General features: G+C 43.6%; 1 protein-coding gene across 2 annotated transcripts in view; it reads left to right on the plus strand.

Moving 5' to 3' along the window:
- DNTT (DNA nucleotidylexotransferase) overlaps positions 1–13,781 on the plus strand; it is a 35,507-nt gene that overhangs the window by 17,974 nt on the left and 3,752 nt on the right. For both annotated transcript variants that reach the window (XM_025396558.1, XM_025396559.1), the window contains exons 6-9: positions 1,277–1,400; positions 4,995–5,127; positions 6,259–6,367; positions 11,358–11,603. In XM_025396558.1, the coding sequence (XP_025252343.1) occupies positions 1,277–1,400; positions 4,995–5,127; positions 6,259–6,367; positions 11,358–11,603 (612 nt within the window). The remainder of the gene's footprint in view (positions 1–1,276; positions 1,401–4,994; positions 5,128–6,258; positions 6,368–11,357; positions 11,604–13,781) is intronic.

The raw sequence follows: 13,781 nt of genomic DNA on the forward strand, positions 1-13,781 counted from the left end.
ATCTTTCTGGTGTCATAAAGATACTAATCCAGGGCCAGGCACCATAGCTCATGCCTGTAATCCAAGCATTTTGGGAGGCCCAGGCAGGTGCACTTGAAGCCAGGAATTTAAGACCAGCTTGGCTAACGTGGTGAAACCCCATCTTTACTAAAAAATATGAAAATTAGCCAGGTGTGGTGGGGGATGCCTGTAATTCCAGCTACTTGGGAGACTGAGACATGAGAAAAACTTGAGTCTGGGAGGCAGAGGTTGCAGAGAGCTGAGATCGCGCCACTGTACTCCAGGCTGGGTGATAGAGTGAGACTGTCTCAAAAACAAAACAAACAAAAAGACACTAATCCCATCATGAGAGCCCCACTCTCATGACCCCAAAAGCCCTGTCTTAAATACCATCATACTGGGGATTAGGACTTCAACCTACAAATTGAGTTGGGAGGGGGAATTCAGTCCATAGCTTTGCTCTAGGAAGAAAATGCCTAAATAAATTCAGGTGCCGAGATAATTGCCATGCTACGGTGATGTACAAATTGCCTTACCCTCCAAGAGTCTGTTACTCATGGGTACAAACATCATGGGACATGAGGACCACGGGGGGTTGGTGGGGACAGGACAGAACTGCTCTTAAAGAGCAGATTTGTGTCTGAAAATCTCCTTACTGCCTCTCCATTTAGTTGGAAGCAGGGTTTATTACCTCTCAATTTTCCCTGCCTTAGAGCTGCAGGTGGAAGGGACTTCCACCAGTCCCTTCATTGCAAAAGTGATGTACAGGCCTAAAATATGGCCACGAGCAGGAGTACAGGCTTGGAGTGTAAATAGACCGGGGTTTAAGTTTGGGCTGTGCCACTTCTCACCTGTGTGATGGTGGAGAAACTATATAACCTATAGGAGCATCTCTTTTCAAAATGTGAGGGTACCTATGCAGAGCATGAGTGTCGGTAAGAGACCCAGCAAAGTGGAGAGCCCTATAGAGATACTGTATCACTCATGGACAGCACAGGCAGGCCATCAATTAGACTATACCTAAGCTCTGCACAAGTGCCGGAACCTGCTTGTTACTTCTGTTTCATTTTGTAATGCCACATGTCAAGAAAGGACTCATCTGAAACAAAAATGCCCTTAAAATGACCATCACCCACCTGCTTGTCATATTCAGGAGGAACTAGGTCAAAGATTGCTTATACTTTTTCTTCATTACCTGAGACCTAGAAAGGGTCATGACTCGGATGTCATAATGATTATTTTAGAGACTGATAGTATGCCTTTCCCTCCATTTTAGCTCTTTACTTCTGTATTTGGAGTGGGCTTGAAGACTTCTGAGAAGTGGTTCAGGATGGGTTTCAGAACTCTGAGTAAAGTAAGGTCGGACGAAAGCCTGAAATTTACACGAATGCAGAGAGCAGGTAAATTCTCTCCTAAAAGTCATTGTTGCTATGGGCTGGTCGGGTCGTGGTGGAGCTCTAAGTTAGTTACACTGCAACTCCAATCTGGGAGAACTGGGACACTTCTTTGAGGTCTGTTGATGCTTGGATCTAAATCCTAGCTCCAGCAGTTTCCAGTTGTGTGATCTTGAGCAAGTTAGTTAAAATCTTTGAACCTTAGTTACCTAATCTATAAAAAGGAGATAACATTGATACTTAGCTGGGAAGTCAATCAGATAATGCAGGCAATGCCTCAGCACTGTGTCTGGCACAGAGCAAAGGCACCCTCCACGGTGGCTATTGGTGGTCCTTCATCCAAATGTCAAGCCAGGTTGTGCTGCTGATCTGGTCCTTACTGACTCTTCTGGACATTGGGTCCTGGCTGTCTCCCTGGGTAAGAGTTGTGGGTGAAGAGTCAAAGACAGAAGGGTTGGCTGCTTGAACAAACTGGAGCTGTTGCCTGGCACAAATGTGAAGATGCTCTAGAAACTGTAAAACACCAGGAAAATAGAAGGGAAGTGGTAGAAATGTAGGCACAGGGTTGATGTACCCAACCAAGACTCTTTAGCCTAAGAGAAGACTATGGTGGGACATGAGTGCTGTCATCACCCACCTGAAAGCCTGGCAGGGCCTCTCAGAGGTTGAAGGTAGCCTGGTCACTTCCATTTATGAAGCTCCCAGTGAGTTTTTTAAAAATGAAGGGATGGCAATACAGTGTCAAAAAAATTGTGTGTTTAAAAAAAAAGTTTACTTTTAACAGGCAATAAAAATACAACACAGTTGTGATTCAAAAGGAGTCACAGCCACAGTCCCCAGCACCATGGCTCCTAGAGTTATAGAGAATAAAGTCATAATTTTTTTTTTATTTTTATTTTTTTGAGACAGGTTCCCACTCTTTTGCCCAGGCTGAAGTACAGTGGTGTTATCAAGGCTCACTGCAACCTCTGCCTCTTGGGCTCAAGTGATCCTCCCACCTCAGCCTCCCAAGTAGCTAGGACCACAGGTGTGCACCACTACACCCAGCTAATTTTTTGTAGAAATGGGGCTTCACCATGTTGCCCAGGCTGGTTCTGAATTCCTGGGCTCAAGCCATCCACCTGCCTTGGCCTCCCAAAGTGCCCAGATTACGGGTGTGACCCACCACACCTGGCCCCAGATTTTTAATGATGTGAAAGTAAGAAAATCTGTTGCCAGAGAAGACCAGGAGAAAAAGGTAGACAGAGATTTTCTGTTTAAGTAACGACAAAAACAAACAAATAAACAAAAACAAGCAATGGTGTAGGAAGCAAATCAAATCGTGGTAGGTCCTATCAGTGATACTACAGAAGACCCCTGCTCATTTTTTTGTAAAGTTGCTCATCTTTGAAAGATTGCTGATAATACAATGCCACATAGGAAATAAAAGAGTCTAAGAAAAAAAGATCCAGTATTTATATTCTAGGACCCTGAAAGCACACGTTTAATAAGCATGATTTACACCAGTTCTCAAGATGCCATTCAAAATAAATTTAAATAAGTATTAAATATAAGTAGCAAGTAAGTGGTTTGGAATGATGAGTAAAGACTCTCAATGCTTAGAGAGAAATTGGGAGGCAATACAGTGTTTCACTTGGATGAAACCCTTATCAAATGACGTCCAGTGTTCTCAGGAACTAAGGGCTTCCAATTCCCCAGCTTTGTAAACTGGATTTTTGCTCGTCCTATTGAGCTTTTCCAACCCTTTGAATGAAGCAGCTTCATTCATTTAGTCAATCAGTGATTTCCATCGAACTGTTTAATGCTACCAGTTCTAGGCAGAAATCAAGGAATGCCCTCCCACTATACTTATACCCCCACAAGTGGTTATAGGCACCCCTTGGAGCAGCACTACACTGAATGGAATTGTCAATGGGAATAGCTTAGAATACTGTGAAGGGTAAGCTAATTGAACACATTGAAAGGACAATTCATGGGTCAGATGGATAACCTGATTAAGTTTTACTTATATTTGCACTTGATTGCAGTTCCCTGAGGCTTGAGCACGCACATGCCACATTTGCCTTGAAAAGTCAATTTATGAACTATAGCAGCACATATTTAACCTTGTACTGTGTGATAAGTTTCCTGTAATAAGTTAGTCACCCTGCCATACCAAAAAGGAAAGCCAATTAAATTACTTTCATGGATGTCAACAAATCATCATAGTCTTACATGTTCATTCCTGATACCTGCACATCTTCTTAAAGAAATAGTTGTGAATCATGACTTTTGGATCATGTATATCACTGCATAAGCACAGGTGTTTGTGGTTACCCAGTGAGTTGTGCTTTGAATCTTAGTCATGATGACAGTTTCTGTATTAGAGCCTAATAGAACATTACTTCTTAGATCAAACTCCTCATGCTCATAAAAATGGCCATATTGCAATAATTTTTAGAAATGTGGCTTTTTTAAAAAATAAAAAAGAAGTATCAGTATTGATATAAAGAAAGTAGTGTTTCACAAGTGGTGTGGTTTGGTATTGGACACAGTTTATAGGTGTGTTCATATGAATGCCATTTTCTCTTGGTCTTGCCAGCATATTTCTGTGACTGTCCCCATTAGAGATAACATGGGAAGTTTGGCAGGGTGTGCAAGCCAAATGGCCACGCTGCTGCCTCCCTTCCACAATCCCAGGGTGAGAAACAAGGACCAATAGATTTACTCTTGTCATTTCAGAGGGCCAGTGGTAGGTGAAATTGCAAAGAAGTAGACTTAGGCTTTTCAAAAGAAAGAACTGGCGCAACAGAGTTTACAATTAGGAAACGGGCTCCTCTGGAGGTATCAGAGTTCCCCATTATTAGAGTCAAGCAGAGTTTGAATGATCCCCTCTTGGAGACCCTAGATAGGAGAGCAGTGATACGGAAGCATGATCTGATGTCCCTCAGGCTCTATGGATATAATCACCGGGCTCATCTCACCAATACTTCACCCCAATCCTTGGAGATAAGCCTCCCTTCTCCTTTGCTCTTCCCCTCCAAATCTCCCTCCACACCGCTCTGTGGGAACCACCAAGTTGTCAGCTTTTCATCATAGCAACTCTGAACTTTCATTAATTCATGCTGGTCAGGCAAAGAAGCAACAAGCTAAACCACCTAAGATATTTCCTGCCTTGCTTCAGACAGACATCTACCCTGCTCCTATTCTTGACTTTAATTTTTTAATGGATCCATCACCTTCCAACTCTAAATCTCCTCATCCCAAATCTTTATGCGTTACCTTTTAAAAAATAGTAGGACACAGCTTATTGATCAAGAAGGCTGGTTCTTCAGTAGGAAGTCAGGTCTGAACAATTTGGATTCCAGAGGGATGTGAAATATTGTCTCCTTCTTAGGAAATTGTAAGCCTCTCGGTTAGAAAGCAAAGAACCATTGTTACCCTGCAAAATTCACAACCAGGAGAATCACATAGATTGTTCTGTCTCTGTGGAAATGGAGTTTGGTGTTGATGCCTGTAGTCATGTTAGCTCTATTGTGGGGACAGAATCCCCTTCCACTGAGGGCTGGTTGTTTCACACGCACATCACTCTCTTCATTGACCTGTCAAATGGCCTCTCAGGATTTCTGTATTATGAAGACCTTGTCAGCTGTGTGACCAGGGCAGAAGCAGAGGCCGTCAGTGTGCTGGTTAAAGAGGCTGTCCGGGCATTTCTTCCGGATGCTTTCGTCACCATGACAGGAGGGTTTCGGAGGTAAATAACTTGGGTGGCTTTGCCTCCTCTGCCCTAATACTTCAGTGGCTCCCTGACTCGGACAGGCATCTGAAATGGCACAAAAGGCCTTTTGTTATCTAGTGCCAGCTTCTTTCTGCAGCTTTGTCTCGTGCCCCTCACATTTCATTTCAGCAACCCCAAATGGCTTGTCATCCCCTGCACATTCAGAGCTGTTTCTTGCCTTGTTGCTTTGCTTACTCAGACTTCTGCTTTGACGGCCGTTCCTCAAATTGTCACTTGGCTGACTTCCCCTCATTTTTTAAGACTCAATTTAGATGGCACCTCCTCCAGAAAGCCTTCCTTGACTCCCTCCTTCTCCATGCTGGATTAGAGCCCTCTCTTCCATGCTCCCTGAATACCTGCAAAGCCCTTGATCCACAGATTTTCAGTGATTTGTTCCTGTGTGTGGTTTCTCCACTAAGTTTGTAGAGCTTAGTTCTCAGCAAGACTATTGCATGATGCCTAGCACAAAGTAGGTGCTCAAGAAATCTTGGTTGAGTCAATAAATGACTGACTGAATGAATTCATGAATGAGCAAACACTTCACAGGTATGTATGTGGTTGTTGGATATTGAGGCCTACATTTCAGAAAGGGATTTCTTTCCTCCCACAGCCTCCTCCACCTCTTTCTCCAGCCCTCTTACCTGGTGGCTGCTGGCCATTCTAACAAAATAGGTTTGGGCACGGGAGAAAGTAAGAGAAGATCAAATCTAAGATAATGGCTTTACTCCATGTCATAATTCCAAGACTTCTACCTTGTAGTATGTGAACACAATTATTGGTTTGCTTGTTGTCATGCTTGTCTCTATGTGTGTATGTGTGGGTGCATGTAGGTTTGTGTGAGTGTGTAGAATAAATAATTTTTTGTTATTTTTTGCCCAGATATACATAATCACATACATGCTACATATGACTTTTTCTGTGTCATAAATTTATTTTGTAAGGAATAGAGATGTGTAACCAAGGATATTTTGTTTCTTAAAAAAATGTCGAGAACCTTCTATGTTGCAAATCTTAAGCATAGGACATAGAAACAAAGGTGATTTTTTTTTTTTTAAATGAAGACTAAAATCTAATTGATTTCCATTTTATACTGCTTTTGAAAATTAGGGGTAAGAAGATGGGGCATGATGTAGATTTTTTAATTACCAGCCCAGGATCAACAGAGGATGAAGAGCAACAACTTTTACAGAAAGTGATGAACTTATGGGAAAAGAAGGTGAGAAGAAAGATGAAAAATACATGCACACTCTTACATTATGTTAACACTTGAATTTTGCACATTACTTGCCTTTTATTTGCAGCAGCTTATACAAAGCCATATGACCTACAATAAGACTTTCCTGTTTTGGGTCCTAGATTACATGTTATGAATATGTCCTGTATCTTGTTTATTTGTACTTACCCTATTGCCAACAGGGCCAAGGGTGGCTATGCATTTGTGTTTGACATACAGAGGCATTAAAGCATCCAAACGAAGTGAAAAGCATGCACTCTAAAGACCTGGGAAATGTGAGCCAGAAAGCTGCAAGCTTGGGTGAGGGGGCAGGACTGCAAAGACTGGGATAAAATCAGTCTAAGAGATGTTGATAGTGCCTTGAATTCTATGCTGGTCAATTACCATCTTGACTTTGTACTGAGATGGAATGAAGGAAACTAATGAGGGCAAGCTGAGCCCTGCAGAGGTCATGGCTAGAAGCCCCCATATATTGCAGAGATCAGACTTGTGACAGGCCTATTGCCTGGTGGAGTAAGCTAAGCTAACCCTGCAGCCAGAGCCACACGCAGGCCCTGACTCCTGTCTGACTCTAGTGAGAGCCTCACTTCCTAGAGAGACCAGAGGGTCCTACCCTTGGGACTTGTAGATAGGCCTGGATGGGCTGGTGTTTCTCCTCACAGCTTCATCCTTCCTGAGTAGTTTGCTTCTGTTGGGTGTGGACCAAGCCTACTGATATCCCAGAAAAGGAAGACCTCAGATAAAGTGAAAATAAAAGCTAGAAACACAACCCTAGGGCCAGGGGCACTGGAAATGAAGACTCAACTTTAGAACCAGATCCAAATTCTTCTCTGAAGCCGTTCCCAACCCCCTCTGTCCCTCTCAGGGGAATGAACACAGGGCAGCCAGTGGCCCTAAGAGTGAACATAATAGACAAAGCCAGGGGATGGCAGCACAAGGAAGAGTCAGCGAAGTGGCCCACTGGTCTGCTCAAGATTTTGTTGATAAACTTTCTTATCAACGAAAGATTCTCATTGATAGACAAGGGAGCATGGCTTGTGGACCCTGCTAGCTGAGGCCTGGTGGAGAGTGGGCTATGTGGCTCCGTACCTGGAGGCCCTGCAAAAATGGACCTCTCTGACCTTGGCCTACAGGCACCCTCCCCTCCCCATGCCGACACTATTAAAGACTGGAATGGGGTAGGGAGATAGCAGCAGAGAGTCCTCTTTCCATTGGTCTTCCCTTAGGTTCAAGGAAGTCACACTTACTGCTGGTCCCCAAGCAGGGATGGGCATTTTATATGCAGGCGCTGCAGCAGAGGCTGATGTTAATGTAAGCACGTGGGTTTTAGAGTTGGGATTTTAAAAGCACAGCCCCGCCATTCACTAGCTATATGACTTGGGATCGGTTACTTAATCTTTCCAAGTTTCACTTTCCCCATCTATAAAACAGGGGTAACAAGCTTCTCTCATTCATTAAAGGAGCAGATTAAATGAAAGAATTAGATAAAGCGCTTGGTGCAGTATCTGATGAATGGTAAAAGCCTAACAAATGGTGCTGACTGTTATCATTATCTCTTAGGCACAATTATTTGTTGAACTCTGCCTGAAAGCCTGGCACTGGGCCAGGCGAGGGGACTCAGGAGTGGGTAGGGATTTACTCTTCCCCTTCACTCACTGACAAACACTGACAGCAGGGAGAAGCTGTGGAGCAGTTTGCAATTTGGTGTCTCAGCCCTGATTAGACCCCTGCAGCTCCTGGTCTGCCCACAACACCTCGGTTGTGAAATCGGCAGATGACTTCTTCATATTTAATTTCCCCCTCTGCCTCACTCCCATGCCCTGCCATGCCGACCAAAAGCTGCGCTTTCCAGGTTATAAAGTCTGTGCAGGTATACACATGCACATTCTCTCACAACATGCACAACATACGCATCCAGTGTTTCAAAACACCTGTGGAGCATAGTGAATAACCAATGGTATCCGGTCGAGTCACCCATCAGATGACTCTAAATATGATCTTTGTAGGAAACCCCTTGGTCAGAGGTGGGAGACAGGGAAGCAAAAATCTTGGAAATATTGATCTTGGGGGGAGGGCTGCCATCCCCAAAGACTCCGTTAGCCTGAGTTCTCAATGGCACCAGTGGTTCAACCCAAAGAGGGGAGGTTAAATGACTTTGGTTTTGGTTCCTGCCCAGTGGGTGAGACCTTGGGTACGGGACCGTAACTGTTCCGTGTGGCCACATCTCCAGTTCATGGAACTGCTGGGAGGTGGAAGGTATTGACAGACATTGGAGGGTAAAGAATATGTTCACTTTGAGAAACTGACATGAGTTTGAATACTGGGCATTGAGTCTTCCCAGAAGGAGTTGGAGGGAATTGGAAGCAAAGGGCAGGGAAGGGATCCTGGCTAGAGAGCCTCATACTCAGCCTTGTGACCCTCCTCGGAAGGCATCTGAGACTAAATTCGGATGGAGCCTTCCTGTGGGAGGTCAAGCTGAGTGCATCTCCGTCCTGCCCTACAGCTCTCTTCCTGAGAACTGGCCGCTCTGTTCCCTGGGGAGGACGGGAGGGACGGAGAGGCAGGGAAATGCCTCCTCCTAGTCAGGAGTTTCTCAGTGTCTGGTAGGAAAAATAAAAGAACATGCTGATGTAAATATTCAGTCAACCAGTGGGTATTGATGGGGAAGCCAGAGCCCAGAGGGCTGCCCCGTAGATAGCCGGGGCTGGAGTTCTAGAGGTGGCATCAGGGGTTGTGTGCATGTTTGACAGCTGTGGCCTGCTGCAGACAACCTTCTGAACACGCAGACAGGAGCATTACATTCAAGGATGCGTTCTCAAACACCTTGCAAAATTCAAGACAAAAGCCCAATAAAGAATGGCCCATTTTTCTCTCACCCACCAAGTGACTCCATCATGTGGCAACAGGACAAGCACAGTTTACTGTGAGGAATCCAGCTTTGTGGCCTTTTTTTTTTTTTTTTTTTTTTAAAGGGAAGGTGTGTTATTACAAATTTGGCTTTCATGTGAGACTTCTTCATATTTTTTATATCTCCTTTTTCAAATTTACATGATTGAAATTTACACAAAAGGCTGCTCTTCTGTACTAATTTTAGCAAGTTTCCTTAAAAAAGTAGAAATGTGTTTTCCTGAGCTGGTGATTAGAGGTTAACTAGGGCAACATCTCCCACCTCCTCCAGAGGGCCTCCCTAGCATTAGTGCTTCCCCCTTCAAATGGTGTTTGTTCTTCAAGGCGTTGAAGGGTGAAGAGTTCCCTCTATTGAGGTCAACAAAATAAAAAGTATCTTTTTGAACTGAAATAATGTCTTGTGCAGGTTTGTAGAAGAAAGACAAAGCATGACTCCTAACAATAATCAATTTACCAATGATGCTCAAAGTGTAGTCCCGGCCCGGGAACACCAGCATTGCCTGGGAATCTGTCCGAAATGCCTCCCTCGCCCTCCTGCATCACTCTGGGGACAGAGCTCCGCAAACTGCGCTTTAGCAAACCTTCCAAATGCTTCTGATGATAGAGCTTTTAAACATCCAACCTAAGGAGTACATGGTAACAAATCACACATCCCAGTAACTTGATGACATTATTTGAGGGTTACTTGCTGTTTTTGTTGCCAGATTTAGCGTTTGACAGCATGTTTCTCTCTCCTGTTCCCACATCTGCACTGTACCATCAGGAGCTCCCACCAAGAATGGCAACTAGATTGGTCACATCTTAGAATCACTTGTCCACTTTCTGGATAGGCAACTTTAGATGAAACGTGTCATTAACTTTATCCCACTTTCTCCAAGACAGGTGGAGTAACACCCTCATGAGAAAGAGCCTCCGAAGTGCTACCTAGAAATAGCAAGTCATCCTGCCCCAAAGTTAGACTCAGCCTCCAGCCACAACGCTTTGGGCGGGTTAAACCTAGTCATTGGTATAATATAAAGGGACACTGTCTTTGTCCATTTACATTGCTATAAAGGAATACCTGAGGCTGGGTAATTTATAAAGAAAAGACGTTTACTTGGCCTGTGGTTCTGCAGGCTGTGTAAGAAGCATGACACCAAGCATCTGCTTCTGCTGAGGCCTCACGGGGCTTACAGTCATGGCAGAAGGCAAGGAGGAACTGGCAGATGCAGAGGTCACAGGGTGAGTGAGAAAGCAAGAGAGAGTGGGGAGGGGCCAGGTTCTTTGTAACCCCCAGCTTTCATGGAAGCTGACAAAGTGAGAACTCACTCATTACCATGAGGATGAGTCATTCATGAGGGATCTTCCCCTATGACCCAAAGACCTCCCATTAGGCCCCACCTCCAACACTAGGGATCAAATTTCTACATAAGGTTTAGAGGGACAAACATCCAAACTATAGCAGACACTAACTCAAAGCTGCCCTCCCCAGAAACAATATGAATTTTTATTTTATTATTTATTTATTTTTGAGATAGGATTTTGCTCTGTCTCCCAGGCTAGTGTGCAGTGGTGTGATTATAGCTCACTGAAGCCTCAACCTTGCAGGCTCCAGGGATCCTTCCCCCTCAGCCTCCTGAGTAGCTGGGACTACAGACACATGCCATCATACCTGGCTAATTTTTAAATTTTATGTAGAGATGAGGTCTCATTATGTCACCCAGGCTGGTCTGAAATTCCTGCAGCATGGCTTTTTGTTTATGGTTGGTTTGTTTTTAAAGGACTAAGAAGAGCCCAGAGCACTAGCTGAGGTTCAGAAGTGGAGATGGAGATTTTCTTGCAGTTTTGCCCTTAAGTGGCTTTGCCTCAGCCTCTCTCATCACTAAATTCCTTTTCTGTAGAGGGAAGATAATGCAACCACTTTCTTAGTGTCTTCTCCTAGTGTTTGCGGGTAGACCTTTAATGAAAGATCAAACACAAGTTCATGTTCTGCTCAGATCTGTAAAGATTTCATTAAGAATCCAGTATAAAATCATGGCTCCTCTTCGTCAGGGCCTTTTCCTGACGCCATTCTGTTTCTTTTCAGGGATTACTTTTATATTATGACCTTGTGGAGTCAACATTTGAAAAGCTCAGGTTGCCTAGCAGGAAAGTTGATGCTTTGGATCATTTTCAAAAGTGCTTTTTGATTTTCAAATTGCCTCTTCAAAGAGTGGAAAGTGACCAGTCCAGCTGGCAGGAGGGAAAGACCTGGAAGGCCATCCGTGTGGATTTAGTCATGTGCCCCTACGAGCGTCGTGCCTTCGCCCTGTTGGGATGGACTGGCTCACGGGTAAGCGCTACATGGACCCATGATACGATGTCAGCTTTCTGAAAGACGTAAGTCGAGTCTACCTGGGCCCAGGGGAGAGATGATGGCAACAGGGGCCGGGTGACAGGGGAGGGGGCAGTACCCAGAAACCTCTAAATCAAGGCATCCTGTCCACACATGGTCAAATATGACAGATTAATTTAAAACAGTTATTCCCAGTGTGTGGTCCCCAACACCAGCACCAGCAGCCTTCCCCAGGAACAGGTTAGACATGGAAATTCTTTACCCCAAACCTATGGAATCCAATCAGCATCTCTGGAGAGTTCAGCCCGGAAATTTGTGTTTGGAAAAGGCCTCCAGGTGTTTCTGATGCAGCTCAAGTGGGAGAACCACTGAAGTACAGAAACCAGCAAGGGGGTTGAAATAGGAAGCAATTAATAAAGTGAAGAGGCAACTCACAGATTGGGAAAAAATATCTGCATATCATACATCGGATAAGGGGCCGTTATCCAGAATATACAAGGAAACCAAAAGACTCAATAACAAGAAAACAAATAACCCTGTGTAAAATGGGCAAAGGACTTGAATAGATATTTCTCGAAAGAAGACATATAAATGGCAAGCAGATATTGCCATCTTGCTTAACATCTCTAATCATCAGAGAAATGCAAATTAAAACCACAATAAGATGTTATCTCACATCTGTCAGATTGGCTATTACCAAAAACATGAAAGACAGCAAGTGTTGGTGAGGCTGGGGAGAAAAGGGAACCCTCTTATATTGTTGGTGGTGTTGTAAATTACACATTTTGGAAAATAGTATGGAAGTTCCTCAAAAAACTAAAAATAGGGCTACCATATGACCCAGCAATCTTACTTCTGGGTATATATCCAAAGGAAACGAACTCAGTGTGTCAAAGAGAGGTCTGCACTCCTGTGTTCACTGCAGCATGATACACAATAGCCAAGATATTATATGAAAACAACCTAAGCATCCACGACAGATGAATGGATTTTTAAAATATGGTATATGCACAGTGGAGTATGACACAGCCTTTCGAAAACAGGACATTCTGTCATTTGAGACAAGATGGTTGAACCTAGAGGACATTATGTTAAGTGGAATAAGTCAGGCACAGAGAGACAAATACTGTATGATCTCGTTTCTGTATATGTAGAATCTAAAACAGTCAAATGCGTAGAAGTAGAGAATAGAATGTAGAATGGTGGTTAGCAGAGGCTGGGGGTTGAGGGCAGAAAATGGAGAGGGAAAAGGGTCAAGAAGTACACAGTCAGTAGGTGGAAGAAGCTCTGTTCTATTGCACAGTATGGTGACTATAGTTAATAAAAATGCATATTTCAAAGTAGCTAAAAGAGAGGATTTTTAATGTTCTTACCACAAAGAAATAGTAGATGTTTGAGGTGATGGCCATGCTAATTAGTCTGATTTTATCATTCTGCAATGTATATACACGTATCAAAATATCATATCATAACCCACAAATGCATACAATTATTATATGTTAATTAAAAATAAAATCAAGCTATAAAATTTTTTTGAAAGAATACCAGTTGATCCCAGACCTGGTTGCAAGCTCCTGCTCTGCTTCTTACTGTTGGGTGATCTTGGACAAGTGCCCTATATCCTGTAAAACTCAATTTTCCCATCAGGAAAATAAGGACGATGACCTTAGCTACTTCCTTGGGTTGCAGAGACATTAGGTGACATGATGTTCTCAAAGCCTCAGCACTAAGCCAGCACATGGCCAGTACTGGATAAGCAGTAGTTCCCATCTCCTCTCACTCACAGGAGAGGACACCTGTGATCTGAGTCCCACTTGCATGTGTTCCACCCTCCCAACTAAATACCTCACACTGTTTCTCCTGTTTTCCCAGGTAGCTGGCTGTTGTTTTGAGTGAAATGAGTTCGTAGAGGGTTTTATACAGATGAATGACACAACAGAAATTAATTGTTCTCAGTCTTGGGTTAAATGTCAGGTGTCTTTGCTTTGGACTGGAATTAACTCAGCACAGCATCTTAGCAGTGGGATTTCTTACTCTAATCACAAATGTTGACTGACAACTGAATGCTCCTTTCATTTTTAAAAAAGGGGGAAGAAAAGAAAAAATATACCATAAATGCAATTTGTGCGATAGACATAAATCTTTGGGAACACGTAGTTGATTGAGAAAGGGGAA

This window comes from Theropithecus gelada, chromosome 9 (assembly GCF_003255815.1).
Source record: "Theropithecus gelada isolate Dixy chromosome 9, Tgel_1.0, whole genome shotgun sequence".
Classification (NCBI taxonomy): Eukaryota; Metazoa; Chordata; class Mammalia; order Primates; family Cercopithecidae; genus Theropithecus; species Theropithecus gelada.